General features: G+C 41.1%; 1 protein-coding gene across 2 annotated transcripts in view; it reads right to left on the minus strand.

Annotated features, from left to right (window-relative positions):
• Positions 1-18,251, minus strand: part of LOC134212933 (HEAT repeat-containing protein 1 homolog) — a 31,783-nt gene extending 13,532 nt beyond the window's left edge. For both annotated transcript variants that reach the window (XM_062691285.1, XM_062691284.1), the window contains exons 1-4: positions 18,130-18,251; positions 17,615-18,059; positions 16,802-17,530; positions 15,281-16,665 (exon numbers count right to left, since the gene is read on the minus strand). In XM_062691285.1, coding sequence (XP_062547269.1) covers positions 15,281-16,665; positions 16,802-17,530; positions 17,615-18,051 — 2,551 coding nt within the window. In that variant the 5' untranslated portion in view covers positions 18,052-18,059; positions 18,130-18,251. The remainder of the gene's footprint in view (positions 1-15,280; positions 16,666-16,801; positions 17,531-17,614; positions 18,060-18,129) is intronic.
• Positions 18,252-18,631: the final 380 nt, after the last annotated feature.

An 18,631-nucleotide genomic window follows, 5' to 3' on the forward strand; every position in this document is an offset into this window, starting at 1 on the left:
TTTTGTACTTGCCATAAAACAGATGGCAGAATTATGCGGTTTTGGAGATTTTAAGGAACGAGCCATTCGGGACGCGTTGGTTATTGGAACATATGACCGGAATTTACAAAAACGTTTGTTCGATGAGGATGATTTGACCGCGGCTAAAGCTGAGAAGTTGATCGTCAATCAAGAGCTATCATCAAATAGTACGCGTTTTGTGAACCGTGACGAGGAACAAAGAACCAGTGTCGTTGCTAGGTTGGGCAGAAGAGAGCAGTATAATCCAACTAGACAAGGTTTCCGAGATAGAAGTAGGAGTTTTGAGCGTAACCCATCTAGGCAAAATTTTAGGAATAGAAGCAGGAGTTTTGAGCGTAGTCGATCTTTCTACTCTAGAAGCGGAAGCGGAGGTAGAAGGATTGGGAATGAGAATGAGGAAAAAGTTTTCAAGTGTTCTTTTTGTCATAAAACTGGACACACAAAGAAATTTTGTTACAGATTGAAAAGGAAGAGTCCTCGTAAGTCTATGCAATCAGTGAAATTTATCGACTCTCCCAAGCCTCGTCATACATTTTTAAGCGTCTTAAAGAAGAACTAAATGGGTCTGAATCTGACGATGAGGACATTCATTGCATGATGGTTTCTGCAAAGAGTAGGAATAGCGCACCTTGCTATATTGAGGCATTAATCGACAAGTGGCGTTTATCTATGGAAGTAGACTGTGGCTCCGATGAAACTGTGATTTCAGAAAATCTTTTCCTGCGAAATTTTGGAAAATGCCATTTGGAGAAAAGCAATAGGAAACTTTATGTCATCGACGGTAACAGGCTGGATATTTTGGGAAAATTAAGTCTCGGTGCAATTGAATGGAATAGTGAGTGGCCAATACCTGATTGTTCTTCAAGGGGCTAATGATTTTGTTCCTCTGATGGGTCGAAGCTGGCTGGACATTTTCTTCGACGGATGGCGCAGAACTTTCTTGGAGCCGACGATAAATCAGCGTGTTAATACCGTGACGGTGGAGTTCGCAAGGGAGAAAGTGATTGATGATGCCAAGCGTAAGTTTCCAACACTTTTCGACAAAAATTTGGTAAATCCAATTGTTGGTTTTGAGGGTGATTTAATCCTGATACATGATACACCCGTGTTTAAGAAAGCGTATGAGGTTCCTTTAAGATTAAGGGATAAGGTTGTTGATCATCTCGACTTGCTGGAGAGAGACGGTATTATTTCGCCGATAGAAGCTAGTGAATGGGCTTCACCGGTGATAGTAGTGATAAAAACCCAGATTAATCCACCTAGCGGTGATGGCGCCTTTCTCGCGCAATAAGGTAATAAATGTAGCCTTTACGCTTACACCTCGATGATGTACAAGAAAAGCAAAACAGTTACACCGTCTTATGTTATGATAAAAATTTTACACTAGTAGACGACAGATGGCGCTGCCAAAAGTTTCTCGAATTTCTTATGTTCGAATTTTGACTTTCGGACAATTTCATAGTACTATGAAACTGAACGAAGAGCATACTTACGCCTAAATGCGTGCAACACGTGCATCTTTATAGAACGATGAAACTCTTAATGGGAAGCCACGGATAAAATATTCATAGATGCAAGGCATTTTTCATAACACATTATTGTTCTATGTGACTATGTCTCATCACTATTTTAATATTATCTATTTTTTGCAATTTGCAATTATTATGAAATTCAATAGTGATCAACAGCGTTTTAGTCTCTGTCGGATGCAACTTGTTGCAAGAAAATCGGTTAAGAGTTTCTATGTGAAAATTTGGCTAATGTTTTTTATGGCATTTTGTGCACACACACGCACACACATACACACACACATACGCACACACGGACAGACAGACATTTGTTCAGCTCATCGAGCTGAGTCGAATGGTATATAACACTATGTGTCTCCGGGACTTCTATCAAAAGTTCGATTTTGGAGTGAAATGATAGCCTTTCGGTACAACTTAGTTGTACGAGAAAGGCAAAAAGGATCAGGGGATACGTCTCGTAATAGACTATAAAGTCTCGATAAATAAACTTATAATTCCAAACAAATATCCTTTACCACTGCCGCAAGACTTATTCGCAGCGCTCTCCGGTTCAAAAGTATTTTGTTCTTTGGATCTTGCTGGAGCTTATTCCCAGCTTTTGCTTTCTAAGCGATCTAAAAAGTTCATGGTGATCAACACCATCAAAGGCCTCTACGCGTATAATCGACTTCCATAGGGGGCATCGTCGAGTGCCGCGATTTTCCAGAAAGTAATGGATCAGGTACTTAAAGGGTTGGAGTACGTATTTTGTTATTTAGACGACGTTCTAATTGCCGGTAAGGACTTCGAGGATTGCAGGAAGAAACTTTATTTGGTCCTAGAAAGACTGGCTAGATTCAACATAAAGGTAAACTTTAAAAAATGCAAGTTTTTTGTAGACAAATTGCCTTATCTGGGTCATGTACTGACAGATGCTGGTCTTTTACCATGCCCAGAGAAAGTAGAGACTATCCGCGAAGCTCGCGCTCCGCGGAATGTTACGGAACTTAAGGCTTTTTTGGGTTTGATTACTTATTATTCCAAATTTATCCCAAATTTGTCCTCCCGGATTAGAGTCCTTTATGGGCTTTTGAAGAAGAACGTACGTTTTGATTGGACTGAAGAATGTGACCTAGTTTTCAACCAATGTAAACAATTTTTGCTAAAACCTAATGTGTTAGAATACTTTGACCCTGACAAACCGGTGATTGTGGTTACTGACGCGTGTAATTATGGCCTCGGTGGAGTAATCGCGCACGTAGTGAATGGAGAAGAAAGATCCATCTCATTCACATCATTTTCACTCAACGAAGCACAGAAAAAGTATCCAATTCTTCATCTGGAGGCTTTGGCTGTTGTTACCACAGTGAAGAAGTTCCATAAGTTCCTGTACGGGAAGAAATTTACAATCTACACGGACCACAAGCCGTTGATTGGCATCTACGGGAAGGAAGGTAGGAATTCTATTTCTGTTACACGGTTACAACGCTACGTGATAGACCTTGCAATCTACGACTATGATATAATTTATAGACCGTCAGCAAGAATGGGAAACGCGGACTTTTGTTCGCGATTTCCAATTTCTCAGGAGGTTCCCAAGGAGTTGAATCAAGAATACGTTAAAAGCCTAAACTTCACTGAAGAATTCCCATTGGATTATAAGAAGATAGCAGCTGAAACGGGAAAAGACGAATTTCTTCTGAGGATTATGGAGTACCTGAGGAAAGGATGGCCGGATCGTTTAGAGAAAAAGTTTCGGGATGTTTATTCTCATTACCAAGATTTGGAAGAAATCGAAGGTTGTGTGCTTTTCCAGGGCAGAGTACCCAGGTAACCATTAGCACTTTATTTCGCCTTTTCGGCTATATAGGGCTATTATAGAGCCAGTATGAAGTTTGTTAGCCCTGTGGTAGCCTGGTAGGGTTTTCCTCAATATATTTTCTAGGTTCGGGTTGCCAGATGTGCTCTCCATTCAACTCAGAACATTTTCAAACTTTTTTCAAGAAACAAGGAGTAATCGTTATGAAGAGTCCTGCATACCATCCGGAAAGCAACGGCCAGGCGGAACGAAAGGTGCGTTTGGTTAAGGATGGCCTGAAGAAGTTTTTGATTGACCCAGAGACAAGAAGACTAGACACGGATGTACAGATTTATTATTTCTTGATGAATTATAGGAATATTTGCGTAGGATCGGACAACAATTTCCCCTCAGAGCGCCTTCTTTCATACAAACCAAAGACGACGTTGGATTTCATTAACCCAAAGCATAGTTTTAAGTACAACTTGACAAAATCGGAAGATTGCAACAATGCATGTTCTACCAACACAGAAAACACTCACAGCACGCTAACAAATTTGAGAAAAGATTTATTGTATTATAAAAATCCATACAAATCTGACATTAGACAATGGTTACCTGCTGCATACCTAACGCACATTTCTCCAAATGTTTTACAGATTAACCTCAGCGGGCGGATCGTTTCGGCACACAGACGGCAAATCAAGATCCCTAAGGACTCTCGCCGAAGACGATCGCAACGCTTTGTTTTTAGTGGAGAGAGTCCCAGCATTTCAGCACAACTTTGCAATAGCAACAACAGCAGTTTTGAAGAAGGAACCTATGGCGGTTCCGAAAGTCACAGCAAGAAGAGGAAGAGAAGTGAAGAAGATGATACAGATTCGGACTTTTACGGCTTCGCGGCCGATTCCCTTTTGTTCGAAGAGGATCAGGATCCTCTATGGAATCCTTTGCTTTCTCGAGATGGAGAGGGGCTTGGATACACCCAAACCTTTGGTGCCTCAGCTAGCCAGGCCAGCGAGAGCGCGCTTGTTCCGGAAGGGAATGTTGAAATCTCAAAATACGAAGTGAATTGTACACGTAGTAAGAGAAAAACGCAGAAAAGGAGGAAAGTAGATTATGAGTATTATTAATTTAAGCAAACTATCGAACTATAGAATGGTCGACATTTGAACTGCATTTTCTTTAGTTTAATTCAGTGTGGATTTTCCAATATGCAAACATGAATGAAGAAGTTTGCTTTCTGATTTTAATTATTTTAGTAATCTTCAAGTTTTGATATGGATGCTCAGCATTTTCAGAAATATATAAGCTTTTACTTAAGCGGGAAGGAGTTGTAATGACTAAGCAAAAGATTACTGTTCGGTAAATTGGAAGAATCCATCCAGTAGGGTTCTCTCAATATTGTTGTATCGAGAGAGTATTGAGTGGAGCAGGGCTCTTGTGCTTGAGCGCTGATGATAATAAAATCAGAATTAGTTTGACTGACCACGAACTCGGACGTGTATTTATTTCCCTTAAAGAACATCCATTTTTAGTGAAGAAGCTAGTTATATCACACTGTATGAAAATAAGAAGGCCATCGTCTTGTATGAATTGTTTGCATGGTGCAATGGTTCAGCTGTTATTGCTTTATTTTATTGACATTTCTTCAAAAGATGATCGACCTAAATTAACAGTGTACTAGTTCGGATTTTGTTCACTTGCGGCGCTTATTGTGTCTCCGTAAAATCGTAGAAGTCGGGGATCTTGTTGCTTCTAGTCATCTTTGATTTAATGTTATTAAAAAAGAAGGCGATGTATTTGTCTCGATAGAAAAAAAACTTTGCGATTTTAGGGTGCAAATTTTTAACAAACAGGTTTACTGCTACTCTTGGACGACGCGAATGAGATTGGTGATTCTGCTGTAATTGTGATAATATGTACACACTGAGAGAGAAGTAGGAACAGTATCATATTCTTAACCAAACGAAAGACAAAAATGTATCAATGTTATGTCAAAGATAGGAAGTTTTGCATTCAATATTTTGTTTTCCATGTCCTCCTTTTTCAACTACTTTTTTTCGCCTCGATTTGAGTAATTGTCATATGGTCACCCTAAATAGGCACTGCAGAGCTGAAAGTCGTCGTGATTCATCCGATGAAGTGCGATATCGATCTGAGAAGTATCACATCGATGAACACAGTTAGCGCTCAACTTCCAAGCTGTTCAGTCGATTTACTCGAAGGAGCTAGTTTTCCGAAGTCGTTCACAGACTATTTCGTACGTTTCCGTCGATAACATTTACCATTCGCTAAAAGTATCGTGTTACTTAACCATCGCGAGGTCGTCGTATTCCGCGATGCCGCGCCGCGAAAATACGTTTCGCGTCGACTACTCGCAATTTCCGAAACATCTTTCACACGATGAAATACTTAAATTCATCGGGAAAGAGCTCGGTCTTTCGCGAGAAAACGTGCTTCTACTCCAGCCAAGCAGGCGGCTGGGTTGCACCTTCGTGGAGGTCAGTGATCTCGAACTTGCTGAGGACATCGTACTCAAACACGATAACAAGCACGAGTTCGTGTTTGATGGTAAAATACACAAACTACGCATAACGATGGAGGATGGAGCTGTAGAGGTGCGCTTGTTTGACCTATCCAACGAGATCACTAACGACCATGTTGCTGAGTTTCTCGCCGAGTACGGTGACGTTCTCAACGTTCGGGATCTGCTTTGGGACAATCGTTCGGCTTTCGCCGGCGTTAAAACCGGAGTGCGCATTGCTCGGATGGTGGTGAAGAAGAATATCCCTTCTCTCGTTACGATTCGCGGAGAAGACACGGCAGTGGGTTACAGGGGGCAACGTCAGAGCTGCATACACTGCCAAGATTTTGTACACGTCGGGATTCCGTGTGTGCAAAATAAAAAACTGCTTGTGCAAAAACTCGTAGCAGACCAATCGTATGCAAACGTCACCAAGCAGCCGGCGCTGCCAAAAAAACCAGCATTACCAAGCCATCCTCTATTGAAGGGACAAGAGCAACACAGACAATCAAGACGGCAGATTAGAAAGCCCGATGATATCCGAACCCCATCAGCACAGCGAACGAGCGTGATGCCCCCTCCAGCTCCCAAGCCCCCTGGAGCAGTTGAAGCACAGCCGATAGTTCAAATCCAGCAGCTATCAATACCTTCAGCAGCTGAAAATACCTACATACCAAAACAAATTGATGGCAATGATACGGACAGCTCTACATCAAGCAACAGCCGACGATTGCGTAGCAGACGATCGCCTCCAGGGAAGAAGATGAGGCATTGCGATGAAACTTCCACCGAACACGGACGAGCTGTGAACATCGGCTCCATCAACATCAACACAATAACGAACACAACAAAAATCAATGCTCTACGAACTTTCATCCGCACAGTCGATCTGGATATTATTCTCATGCAGGAGGTAGAAAACGATCAGCTGGTTCTGCCTGGCTACAACGTCATCTGTAACGTCGACCATACAAGGAGAGGAACAGCAATTGCTCTCAAGGAGCACATCAAATTTTCGAATGTCGAAAGGAGTCTGGACGGTGGGCTGATTGCTTTACGCGTTCACAATACGACACTGTGCAATGTGTACGCTCCATCGGGATCGGCTTTTCGTGCTGAGCGGGAACGATTTTTCAACAACACTGTCGCCTATTACCTACGTCATCGTTCCGAACACTCCATTCTAGGCGGTGACTTTAACTGTGTGATTCGGCAGTGCGACGCGACCGGATCAAACCCGAGCCCTGCACTGCAAACCACCGTACAGCAACTTCGGCTTCACGACGTCTGGCAGCAGCTGCGTTCCCGCGAACCTGGCTACACATACATCTCACACAATTCCTCCTCTAGACTAGACAGGCTTTACGTCAGCGCCAGCTTACGAGAACAGCTGAGAGCAACAGATGTTCACGTTTGCTGTTTTTCGGACCATAAAGCCATCACTGCAAGAATATGCCTTCCTCTACCTGATACAGCACCGGGGCGAGGATTCTGGTCTCTTCGTCCCCATCTCCTGACCACGGAAAATATTCAAGAGTTCCAGATGCGGTGGCAATACTTGACCCGCCAGCGTCGCTATTACCGTTCATGGATGGAATGGTGGTTGACATGTGCCAAACCGCAGATCAACTCCTTTTATCGCTGGAAATCAAAAATAGCTTTCGAACAATTTCACCATGAGCAGCAACGCCTCTACGGATTGTTGCGACGAGCGTATGATGAATATCACAACGATCGTTCCATGCTTACCAGAATCAACCAGATAAAAGCCCAGATGCTCTCACATCAGCGACGTTTTACTGAAATGTTCGTACACATCAACGAAAGGTACGTGGCGGGGGAACCGCTGTCCGTCTATCAGCTGGGAGAACGCGCAAGACGAAAAACTAACATCGAAATGTTACGAAACGAAAGAGATGAGATTGTTGACAACGCCGACGAGATCCGAAACCACATGGTACAATATTTCACCCATCTCTATGCACGAGCAGACGCTGCTAATGTGGAAGGCACTGGTTTCCAATGCGAGAGAACCATCCCAGAGGAGGATCCTGTTAATGAAGCCTGTATGAGCGAGATCACAACAACCGACATTCTGTTGTCTATTCGTACGATCGCATCCAGAAAATCGCCGGGCCCCGACGGTCTGCCAAAAGAATTCTACCTACGTACATTCGACGTGATACACCGAGAGCTGAATCTTGTGATGAATGAAGCAATCAGATCGAACGTTCCCGCACAGTTTGTCGATGGGGTGATAGTCTTGGTGAAGAAACGTGGAGCGGGAGACACCGCTCGCTCTTATAGACCAATTAGCTTGGTCAATTACGACTATAAGATACTTTCTCGAATTCTAAAAACCAGGATTGAGAATGTTTTGCGAACCCACAACGTCCTCACCGATTCGCAAAAGTGCTCTAATGGAGCAAAAAACATTTTTCAAGCCACTCTGTCAATAAAAGACAGATACTCGAGTCGGCATAGTGTACACAAATTCAGTTAGAGAAATGGTTAACCTTAATTGGGACACAATTGTGACAAATTTTCAACATCAGGTTTGGCTTCATTCGTTGCGGAGCCTAACGTTACACCCAAAAGTGACTTTGCTGAACACATTTATATCATCGAAGATGTGGTACATGGCGGCACACCTGCATCCTACGGCAGCGCACATAGCAAAGTTGACTGCCACAATGCAGCGGTATTTTTTTCGTGGAGCTCCAGCGACCATCCCGATGCACACTGGGGATTTTCAAAAGCAAAAGGCTCGAAATTCAATTACTCCAGCTGACGCTGCAAAATTTCCAGAAAGTAGATGTTTCCTGAAGGAAAAAAGTGCGATAAATCGATTGCGCGGTGTTTCGTGCTGGTCAGACCACTTTGAAGTGCCCATTTTGCCCAAATTCCCCTAAAAATCACAATATTTTTACTATGCCTTGAACTGACGCTAATATTTTTTCAATAATTATAAGTTCCCTGAAGCGAAAAAGTGTGATAAATCGATTGCGAGGGGTTTCGTGTTGGTCAGACCACTTTGAAGTGCCCATTTCGCCCAAATTCCCTTGTAATTACAATATTTCTACTATGCCTCGAGCTGACGCTGATATTTTTCCAATAAGTATAAGTTTTCTGAAGCGAAAAAGTGTTATAAATCAATTGCGAGGGGTTTCGTGCTGGTCACCCCACTTTAAAGTGCCCATTTGCCCAAATTCCCCTAAAAATCACAATATTTCTACTATGCCTTGAACTGACGCTGATATTTTTTCAATAATTATAAGTTTCATGAAGGGAAAAATGTGATAAATCGAATGCGAGGGGTTTCGTGTTTAAAGTGCCCATTTTGCCCTAATTCCTAATGCCCTGATTTTATGGTATGCTATAACTTAATTACTATGTTTCATAACTATTTTAATATTTAGATTTTTTGGAATGCGCAATCGTTATGAAATTCAATAGTGATCAACTACGCTTTATTCTCTGTAACTTGATGTACGAGAATCGGTTTAGAATTAGTATGTGAATTTACACGCACACACACATACACACGGACAAACAGACACTTACTCAGTTCGTCGAGCTGAGTCGATTGGTAGATAACATTATGGGTATCTGTTCTCTGAGCTTTCTATAAAAAGTTTGATATTGGAGTGAAATGATAGCCTTTCAGTACAACTTTGTTGCACGAGAATGGCAAAAACCATATTCCCTCTTGCCTTCTGCTGGGCAAATGCTTGACTTGCCTTAAACCAAGCGACTACACGAATTAAAAGAAGGAATCAAATATATCTTATATCTTCTTATTATTATCTTCCCTTGTCATAAACCATGGAAATACATCAATTGAAAGAAGGAATCAAATTAATTAACATTGATTCTAGTTAAAAAAAAATACTTTGGAAGCATTTGAAAAAAAGGGATTTATATCTTCCTTATCCATATGCCGGGAAAATGCATCCTTTGAAGAAAGAATCGCACAAGACAAAGTGTGTTTGAACAATATGTTTCTACCTGCTGAAGAACGTTCTTCATTGAATTTTATCGTCTTTTCCGCAACATTTCGTAACATTTTTGTTGAGAAAATATCAGCGTCACTTCAAGCTAAAGGGAAAATATTGTGATTTTCAAGAGAATTGTGCAAAATGGACACTTCTAGTCTGACCAGCACGAAATCCCACTCAATCGAATAATCGCACTTTTTCCTTCAGGAAACATATATTTATTGAAGAAATATCAGCGTCAGTTTGAGTCATAGTAGAAATATTGTGATTTCTGGAGAATTAGGGCAAAATGGGCCTATCAAATAAATATCAGCGTCAGTTCGAGGCATAGCAGAAATATCGATTTCAAAGGAAATATCGGCAAAATGGGCACTTTAAAGAGGTCTGACCAGCACGATACCACCCGCAATCGATTTAGCGCACTTTTTCCCTTCATGAAACATATATTTATTGAAGAAACTGACGCTGATAGTTTAAGGCATAGTAGAAATATTGTGATTTCAGGGGAATTAGGTCAAAATGGGCACTTGGAAGTGTTCTGACCAGCACGAAACCTCTCTCAATCGATTTATCACACTTTTTCCCTTCAGGAAACTTATAATTATTCAAAAAATATAAGCGTCAGTTCGAGGCATAGTAGAAATGTTGTGATTTTTAGGGGAATTTGGAAAAAATGGGCACTTTAAAGTGATCTGACCAGCACGAAACCACTCGCAATTGATTTATCACACTATTTCCCTTCATGAAACTTATAATTATTTAAAGAGGGGCGTAGCAGAAATATTGTGATTTCAGAGGAATTAGGGCAAAATGGGCACTTAAAAGTGGTCTGACCAGCACGAAACCCCTCGCATTCGATTTATCACACTTTTTCCCTTTAAAAAACTTATATGTAATTTTTGAAAAAAATATCAGCGTCAGTTCGAGGCATAGTAAAAATATTGCGATTTTTAAGGGAATTTGGGCAAAATGGGCACTTTTAAGTGATCTGACCAGCACGAAACCCCTCGCAATTGATTTATCACACTTTTTCCCTTCATGAAACTTATAATTATTTAAAGAATATCAGCGTCAGTTTGAGGCGTAGCAGAAATATTGTGATTTCAGGGGAAATAGAGCAAAATGGGCACTTCAAAGTGGTCTGACCAGCACGAAACCCCTCGCATTCGATTTATCACACTTTTTCCCTACAGGAAACTTATAATTATTGAAAAAATATCAGCGTCAGTTCGAGGCATAGTAGAAATGTTGTAATTTTTAGGGGAATTTGGGCAAAATGGGCACTTTAAAGTGGTCTGACCAGCACGAAACCCCACGCAATCGACTTATCGCACGTTTTCCCTTCAGGAAACATCTACTTTCTGGAAGTTTTGCAGCGTCAGCTGGAGTAATTGATTTTCGAGCCTTTTGCTTTTGAAAATCCCCAGTGTGCGATGCATCAACTAGCATGGAACAGAGAGGATGGGGGAATGAAGTTGCACCTCTTCAAATCTAAAGCTTTGCTTATTAACAGGCATATTAGCGAACTTGATTCTCTTCCCTATTACCGTTCCATCATTCATCAAGCCGGTGGTTGTGGTTGTGTATCTGACGATTACATTGGTTCACTTTTCTGTTGCCGAGAAAATCTGATTTAAAACCGTCTTTCCGCTTGTTATAATTGAAGAAGAACGCTCAACAGAATCCCTGCTGTATGATCTTCGTGTTTGGCGGATAGAAATTACTGCTCAAGAACGGGTCTCTGCCGAAGCTTCGAATTTATTATTTTTGCTGTGGAATCATCTCTCCGGGACTCCATTACACCTGTTCACACACGCAGCATGGATTGTCCAAAGTGCTCTAAACCAGTAAACATCAAAACAGATATTTTTGTTGTATGCGGAGGTAGGTGCTGCGAAAGGTTCCACGCACACTGTGTTGGACTCAATCAAGCTACTGTGGATGTTTTGATTAATAATGTTATGTGGTTTTGCAACGAGTGTTTGAGTACTTTATCTTCATTGCTGTTTCAAACCGATGAGTGCCAAGCGTGCGATGGAGATCATGTGAAGAAGCACACTGGGCCAAAAGCGACGGAAGAAGGACAAATAATGAGCGAAATAAGCATATTGAAATGCCAAGTTTCCGACATTGTGAAGACATTGGAAGACTTTGCGCAAAAAATGCACGATACATCTTCGCCAAGACAGAGTTCTACGCCGATCACCTCATCAAAGGCTCTGGATGAAATATTTATTGGACTGGAGGCTTCTTGCAGTGTTGGCTCAAATATCAACTCTGGTGCTAAAGCGAAACAATCGTTTTCACTGTTGCTATCAAACATCGATAATCGGGTAACAGAACGAGAAATCGATACTTTAGTATGCAATTCACTCGGAATAACGGGAATAGGAGAAACACATAATGTTACAAAGCTCGTATCAAGATGGAAGTCGTGCGAAGAAATGGACTATATTTCATTCAAGGTCGTTCTTGATAATAAATGGAGATCCATTGCTTTGGATGCGTCTACATGGCCCCAGTATATCAGATGTCGAGAATTTGTAAGCAAGCACCGTACTACGTGGTATCCCGCATATTAGCTAGTTATTTTTTTGCAATTATTGTTAATTTAGATATTCAAGTGTTAGTTTCTGTTGTAGCTTATGATTGTTTATTGCTTCAGTGAATATGATAATACCAATGTTGTATTGTTTTATAGTTTCAAGACACATCATTTGGGCTCTATTGCCTGTTGATGTTAATAATAATAAATAAATAAATAAATAAATAATAATAATAAATAAAGCCATTCCTCGTCAAACAAATCTCCTATCAGATCTTCCCTGCCTAAAATTAATTATCAGCAATATACCGCTCCTCCCATTCCAAGTCCGCCTGCACCCCTCTGCGGATCTTATCCATAGTTTCTTTGTGCAACGTACAGACAAACCGAAGGTGGAAATAGACCATCCAAATTGTAACTGGTCTCGTGTTTGGATGAACATTGCAAACCGACGATTTCTGTCATCACAGTAAAGCACGCTGTATATGTGGGTAAACCAAAAATTGCCGCACCGGCGATTACTCTTCAGGATGAGACGAACAGATGGAGAAAGCTGCATACACTGTGGTACGGTTAGTGAAACCATACAACACAAATTTTTCTTATGCCCCAGAGTTGACGGAGCGTGGAGAGAACTACAACGAAGGATGTTGGCTTTAACAAATAGACAAAGAATGTTTGACTGTAATGAACTTTTGAGACCATCCCTTGAATGGTTATCACAGACTAAGAAAATAGCACTGCTCAAAATGTTAGGTAATTATATTATCTACATTGAAAATTGCAATGGTAGGATAGATATAGATGCATTAATTTTCACCCTAGAAGTCGAAGTTTAAATCAATTATTGTAAATAATTTTAAATAAGCACATCGACCAATAAACGTACTATTACAAAAAAAACAGCACTGGAACGAAAGGACTTCTTTTCGCAAAGCTTTTTTTTTTGGGCGGGGGTAAACGGAAATTTGAAAACAGACACCAGAGGAGGTTAACACAGGCTCACCCGACCCACTAAATTCAAAACCCATTCGTCAGTCTGTGCCTCACCGCAATTAAGCAATACTTCAGGGGGAGACTATTGAGAATGCTCACATTTATGTTAACGCACAAGGCATTAAAAACATTTCGACGTTAGAGCATCATTATCGGTCGCGAGCATTTTAATTACCCGCGCAGCGCTTTCATTTTAGTTTCGTCACTCGTTTCCGTATCGGTCACTATTTTCGGCTCTCAATTTGGTTGCTGTATTCCGTACCGGTGACGTTTGACAGTTGACAGTTCATCAAATAGCAGCGCTCTTATCGCGCTACCAAATTTGGTCACCTGTCAGTCGCGCTACTGTTATAGCAGCGCGTTTAGTAGCGACCAGTAAAGTGTCAAGTAATGATACTGCGCTGCCAAACGGCTTAAACTCACCACCGGTAATCTTGCTCTTATAGGTGATGCACTCTGATCGATATTGTACTCGGATTCAAGTGCCTTGTACGTCGTATCGGATAATATACAATGCTACACCCTCTATAAGCCTACGCACCTGACTGCACCGCCGATCTGTTGGGCATCATTCGCGATAAAGATTTTATAGCCAATAAAGCCCTTTGGCATACATAATCGACGTGGCTCGTAAAATTGTGCTTATCGGCTATCATCACGCCCAGATGCTTTAACGTTCTCACGGACTTAACTGTGCCGGTCCCTACCTTTATCTTGGCTTCCTGCAACCCATGGCGGTTATGCACAACTACGACTTCTGTCTTGTGATGTGCTAACACCAACCTCCTTGAGTTGAGCCATTCCTCGAGGTGCACTGCCTAAAATCGTTGTTTTTTTAAACGTTGTTCGTCCACTACTAAAATATTTCTAGGTCTTTATCTCGCCTCCGTATTAGCAGAACAAAATTCAGCGCATTGAAAGTATGCAACAAATTTGCTCTATCTCGTACACCAAAGTTGTCATTTTACTTTAAAAGCGAACTTTTTGTAAAAGGCTTGTAATAGTCCCATAGTGTGATAAGTTAATCGACTCCGCTCGTCGAACTTAGCAAGAGTATGTCTTTTTTTTCTGGGCCCATCCATCAGTACGTCACGCTTCTTAGGGGATTGGCTCCAAGTCCAGAGCTACGTGACGATTTATATTAAAAAAAATTAGAGGTTTAATACAGAGACGAAATGGAGACGGGGACTAAAAAACCAGATTAATCCACCTAGCGTTGGCGGTGCCTTTCTCGCATTTAGTTAAGACACCAACCTTATATGGGGTTTATATGGTCCGGTGTACCATTTTCTTCATAACTTTTAAACGCAATGACCGATCGTTATAAAATTCAATAGTGATCAACAAGGCTTTGTCCCCTGTCGAATGAAACCTGTTGCGAGAAAATCGGTTGAGGATTACTATACGAAAAGTTGTCTAATGTTTTTTATAGCTTTTGTGCACACACATACACACACACATACACACATACATACACACGGACAGACAGACATGTGCTCAGCTCGTCGAGCTGAGTCGATTGGTATATAATACTATGGGTCTCAGAGGCTTCTATAAAAAGTTCGTATTCGGAGTGAAATGATAGCCTTTCGGTACAACTTAGTTGTACGAGAAAGGCAAAAAGACAGTTTTTGCGTGACGTACTTTATGGATGTTCTGTATGCGTGCATCATAATAATAAATTGTTTTCATGTCTCAAGGGAAATAAAGGAAAACATGAAAATGGAACTTGAAAATAATTACCCGCACAACTATGGGCCTATTATTTCAAATCCAGAGCAACTACAGAAAAGCTGATTTCAAACGAGTAACGTGGAGAATTTTTTTTAACGAATACAATTTTGTTGAAGAACAATTAAAACTAATTTTAAAAAATGTCGTACTTACCAATTTGCTCAAGCATTGCATTTAGTAACCGAAAAGCAGCGACTTGCACCTCTGCTTGAACGTCCGTCATCTGCTTCCCCATTTTGTAGCCTTCAACCAAATGAGCCGCATAGAAACTGGTCATAAATTCCACTTTGTGTTCCGGTTGCGGGTATACATGTTTCAAAAACTTGCTAATTTCTTGGCCAAATATTTTTCTGATATCTCCATGCTCCTCTTTCATAGCAAAATACTTCTCCACCAGTAGGCCAAAAATCTTCAACTGCAAGCTCAAGGAAGCGGATTGATTGGAATAATCCTGAACTTCGTGAACAAATCGAACGCGATCAATCAAATACCCAGTGGCAATCACGTGGATGTCCATAGGAAGTCGATTGTGCTTTAAGCAGCTCAAGCTGGACGAAGGAGCATACTTGAAGCGTCCGTGCAGAAGGCGTATAACGAAATCGAACACCCTCGTAGCTAGCAGGACTGGTGCATCTTGAGGAAGCGACGAAACCACTAAGAGCACGTTGAAGCACGCTTGAATGGCGTGACAATGCTGTCCTTCACCGAGCATCAGTTCCAATGTGTTGAGTATAGACTCGCAGTCCACGTTATCCATCTTGTTCTTCGATAGCATGAGGATGTTGTGCTTACGGGAAAAATCCGACGTTAGCACCTTTTGTGCCATTTGAGTCCCTAGTTCATCGTTTTCCGGGGGAAATAAAAATGGATATAGGGCAATTATGATCTTATTAAGGTTTGCTCCCTGGTAGAGCTTTTTGTCGGTAAGGAGGTCAATTATTTTTGACGCCACCGCTTCCCATTTGTGCAGATCTCTTAAACATTTCAAGCTAATTCTAATCAATTTTTCGATTAGCTCGTCCTTGCCCAATAGTTTGATCAAGTCCGCCGTATCAAACTTCAAAACTTCTACGACTACTTCCCAATTATCGTCATTCAAGCGTTCCTGCACACTGTCCTTCAACAATTCGCAATTCCCATCTGCTTTTAGACTAATATTGTTGAAATTGTCCACCAAATATCGAACAGCATCCGCTCGGCGATCTACGTCGTAGTGGAAAAGATTCTCGAAGACATTGGTATCATCCTCACTGTATTCAGTTTGCGTCAGGAAACCAAGTACGTTCCTCAGGGCATTTCTCTTATTTTGGGAGAAAGTATTCTGTCCTTTCATTATACGTTTCACGACGATATCAAAACTATTGGGATATTGGTTCTCAAGATGCTTCAAGAATCCCGAATACCACTGTGTCACGGAATCGTCTTTACGCTCGAAATCTTCTTCGTCCGAATCCAAACTAATAACCTCCGAATCGTTTACACTAGTGTGTGTTGCCACTGAAGTGGTATTTTTGTGGAAGTAGGAATCCAACACGCATCTGCAATTGAGTTAAATTTATGTCAAATTAACATTAAATAAACAGATAACATTAAATAAACAGATAATAGGTGAAAACATTCCACTAAAAAGCTCAAAATAATTTTCTTATCAAGATAATACAGACTAATACTTACTGCACAATGGTTTCTGATTCATCTGCATCCAATGTTATCTCCAATAGTAGACCTTCGCAATAGGTTTTATATGCTTCAACGTCCTCTTCCAGGTGACAGATTTTATTCAAGCATTTCTTCAAAATAGCTCGATACAAAGGCGTCACATTAACTCCATCCTGCTTGATCCGTGACAAAGTTAATGGAAGCCACTTTGCGTTCAAAATTGATGCTATCAAACTGTCCGAAAGTTCCCCCAGTTGCCCACTTTGTGTATCGACAATCAACACCATTAGCATAGCTGCATCTCCCGCCAAGGAAGGGTGGATCAAAACACACAACCTGTTTAGGAAAATTTCCAAGGATTTCTTCGCCAAATTTGCCTTCGTGATTAGAAGTCCGATAATCATATAGCTTGCTGCGGTAAAATCAATCGCTTTCGAACTCAAACCCTTGCTAAGAGTTTTCAGGATGGCGGTCACCAGATTTTCCCCTACTGAATCCACCGCGTCCAGCACTCCGATCGCCGTCGTGCAGTAAAACGCAATCATTGCTTGGAGAGCATTTGCCTTACTGTCTAGTTCCTTCACAGCTCGTTCCAAAAATTCTCCATAGGACCTCAAAAAACCCGGATAACCAACGGCATGGTTAAATATTGCCTTCTTCGCCAGAGCACTGCCACTCTTTTTAACTCCATTTAGCCAATACAACGAATCGTTCTTTCCGGGTATGTCCAAAATTTGTACGCACCTGAAACAAATTTTATCGTTTTCATAATGCATGAAAGGTACTTTGGCTATTATTCTACTTTTACATTTATCCTACAACAATTACCTTACGAACATCAGCGTTTCGTGATACGGAAGAATCAACCGGACAAAGTCCTCCCGGTTAAATTCGTGGATGTGGAACCTCCGAATCAACCACTCTAAGCATTTGTGAGCCGGTTGCAGCAAAAAGTACGGCGAAAGATGGAAGAAAAATTTCCGGATGTTCAAGTTCAACTTAACATTCAGCTCCTTGTTTTCCACCGTTCGCTGCAAGTCAATTGCCGTTTTGTCAAACAAAGTATCCTCGAACTGGGCAAAAGCTGGGTTCAAGTGAATCAACTCCTGCAAACCACTGATTCCGATGTCATAGATTACTTCTCGGTCCTTGGAGGCAGCTTGATTGGTATCGAATAGGATCGAAGGCTTCTTGCGGCTGTCGTACAGCAGCGACGTCTGTGGGGCAGCTAGGCGCTGCAGTTGGGCGGCAAGGCTAGTGGTCATTATTGCGGCTGAAAACAGTGAGGATTTATATCATTAGTTGAACTATTGAAAACAAAATTTGATTGAATCAATTCTTACCGAAAATTACCACAGGAACATATATTTTTCACCGAATAAAATCGAGAATTTGAGATATTAATTCCTTCCTATTCCTTCTACGTTAGGTAAACACGTGCGTACGATGTAAACAGCATCAAGCAGAAGCGTGTAGATTTTGACGTTCGCATTGAAAGCTTTCGCAAACGCTTTTCATGAAATTTGAGCTTTTCGTCAGTGCTGCCATAAAAAATAGGTGCTACTCGAAACATTCTATAGTTCGGCCCTGTTAGGTCCATTCGCGATTAAAATAAAAATAAACTTAAAAGTTTCCCATTTTCAACTAAATTCTAATAACTTTTCGTCTAGAATTTAATATAAGCATTTTGAAATGATCTCCGTGAGTCCTGTCCAAGTTAGCACCATCAGTTGTGTTCTTCTAATTTTTATTTAGATTCGTCTATAAAAAAGATATTTTAGTTACTAGATAAAGATTGTCGCTTCGGTTCCCTTTGTTCTGCAGTCCGGAACATGTTGGGTACCA

The sequence above is a fragment of the Armigeres subalbatus genome, chromosome 2 (genome assembly GCF_024139115.2).
Source record: "Armigeres subalbatus isolate Guangzhou_Male chromosome 2, GZ_Asu_2, whole genome shotgun sequence".
Lineage (NCBI taxonomy): Eukaryota > Metazoa > Arthropoda > Insecta > Diptera > Culicidae > Armigeres > Armigeres subalbatus.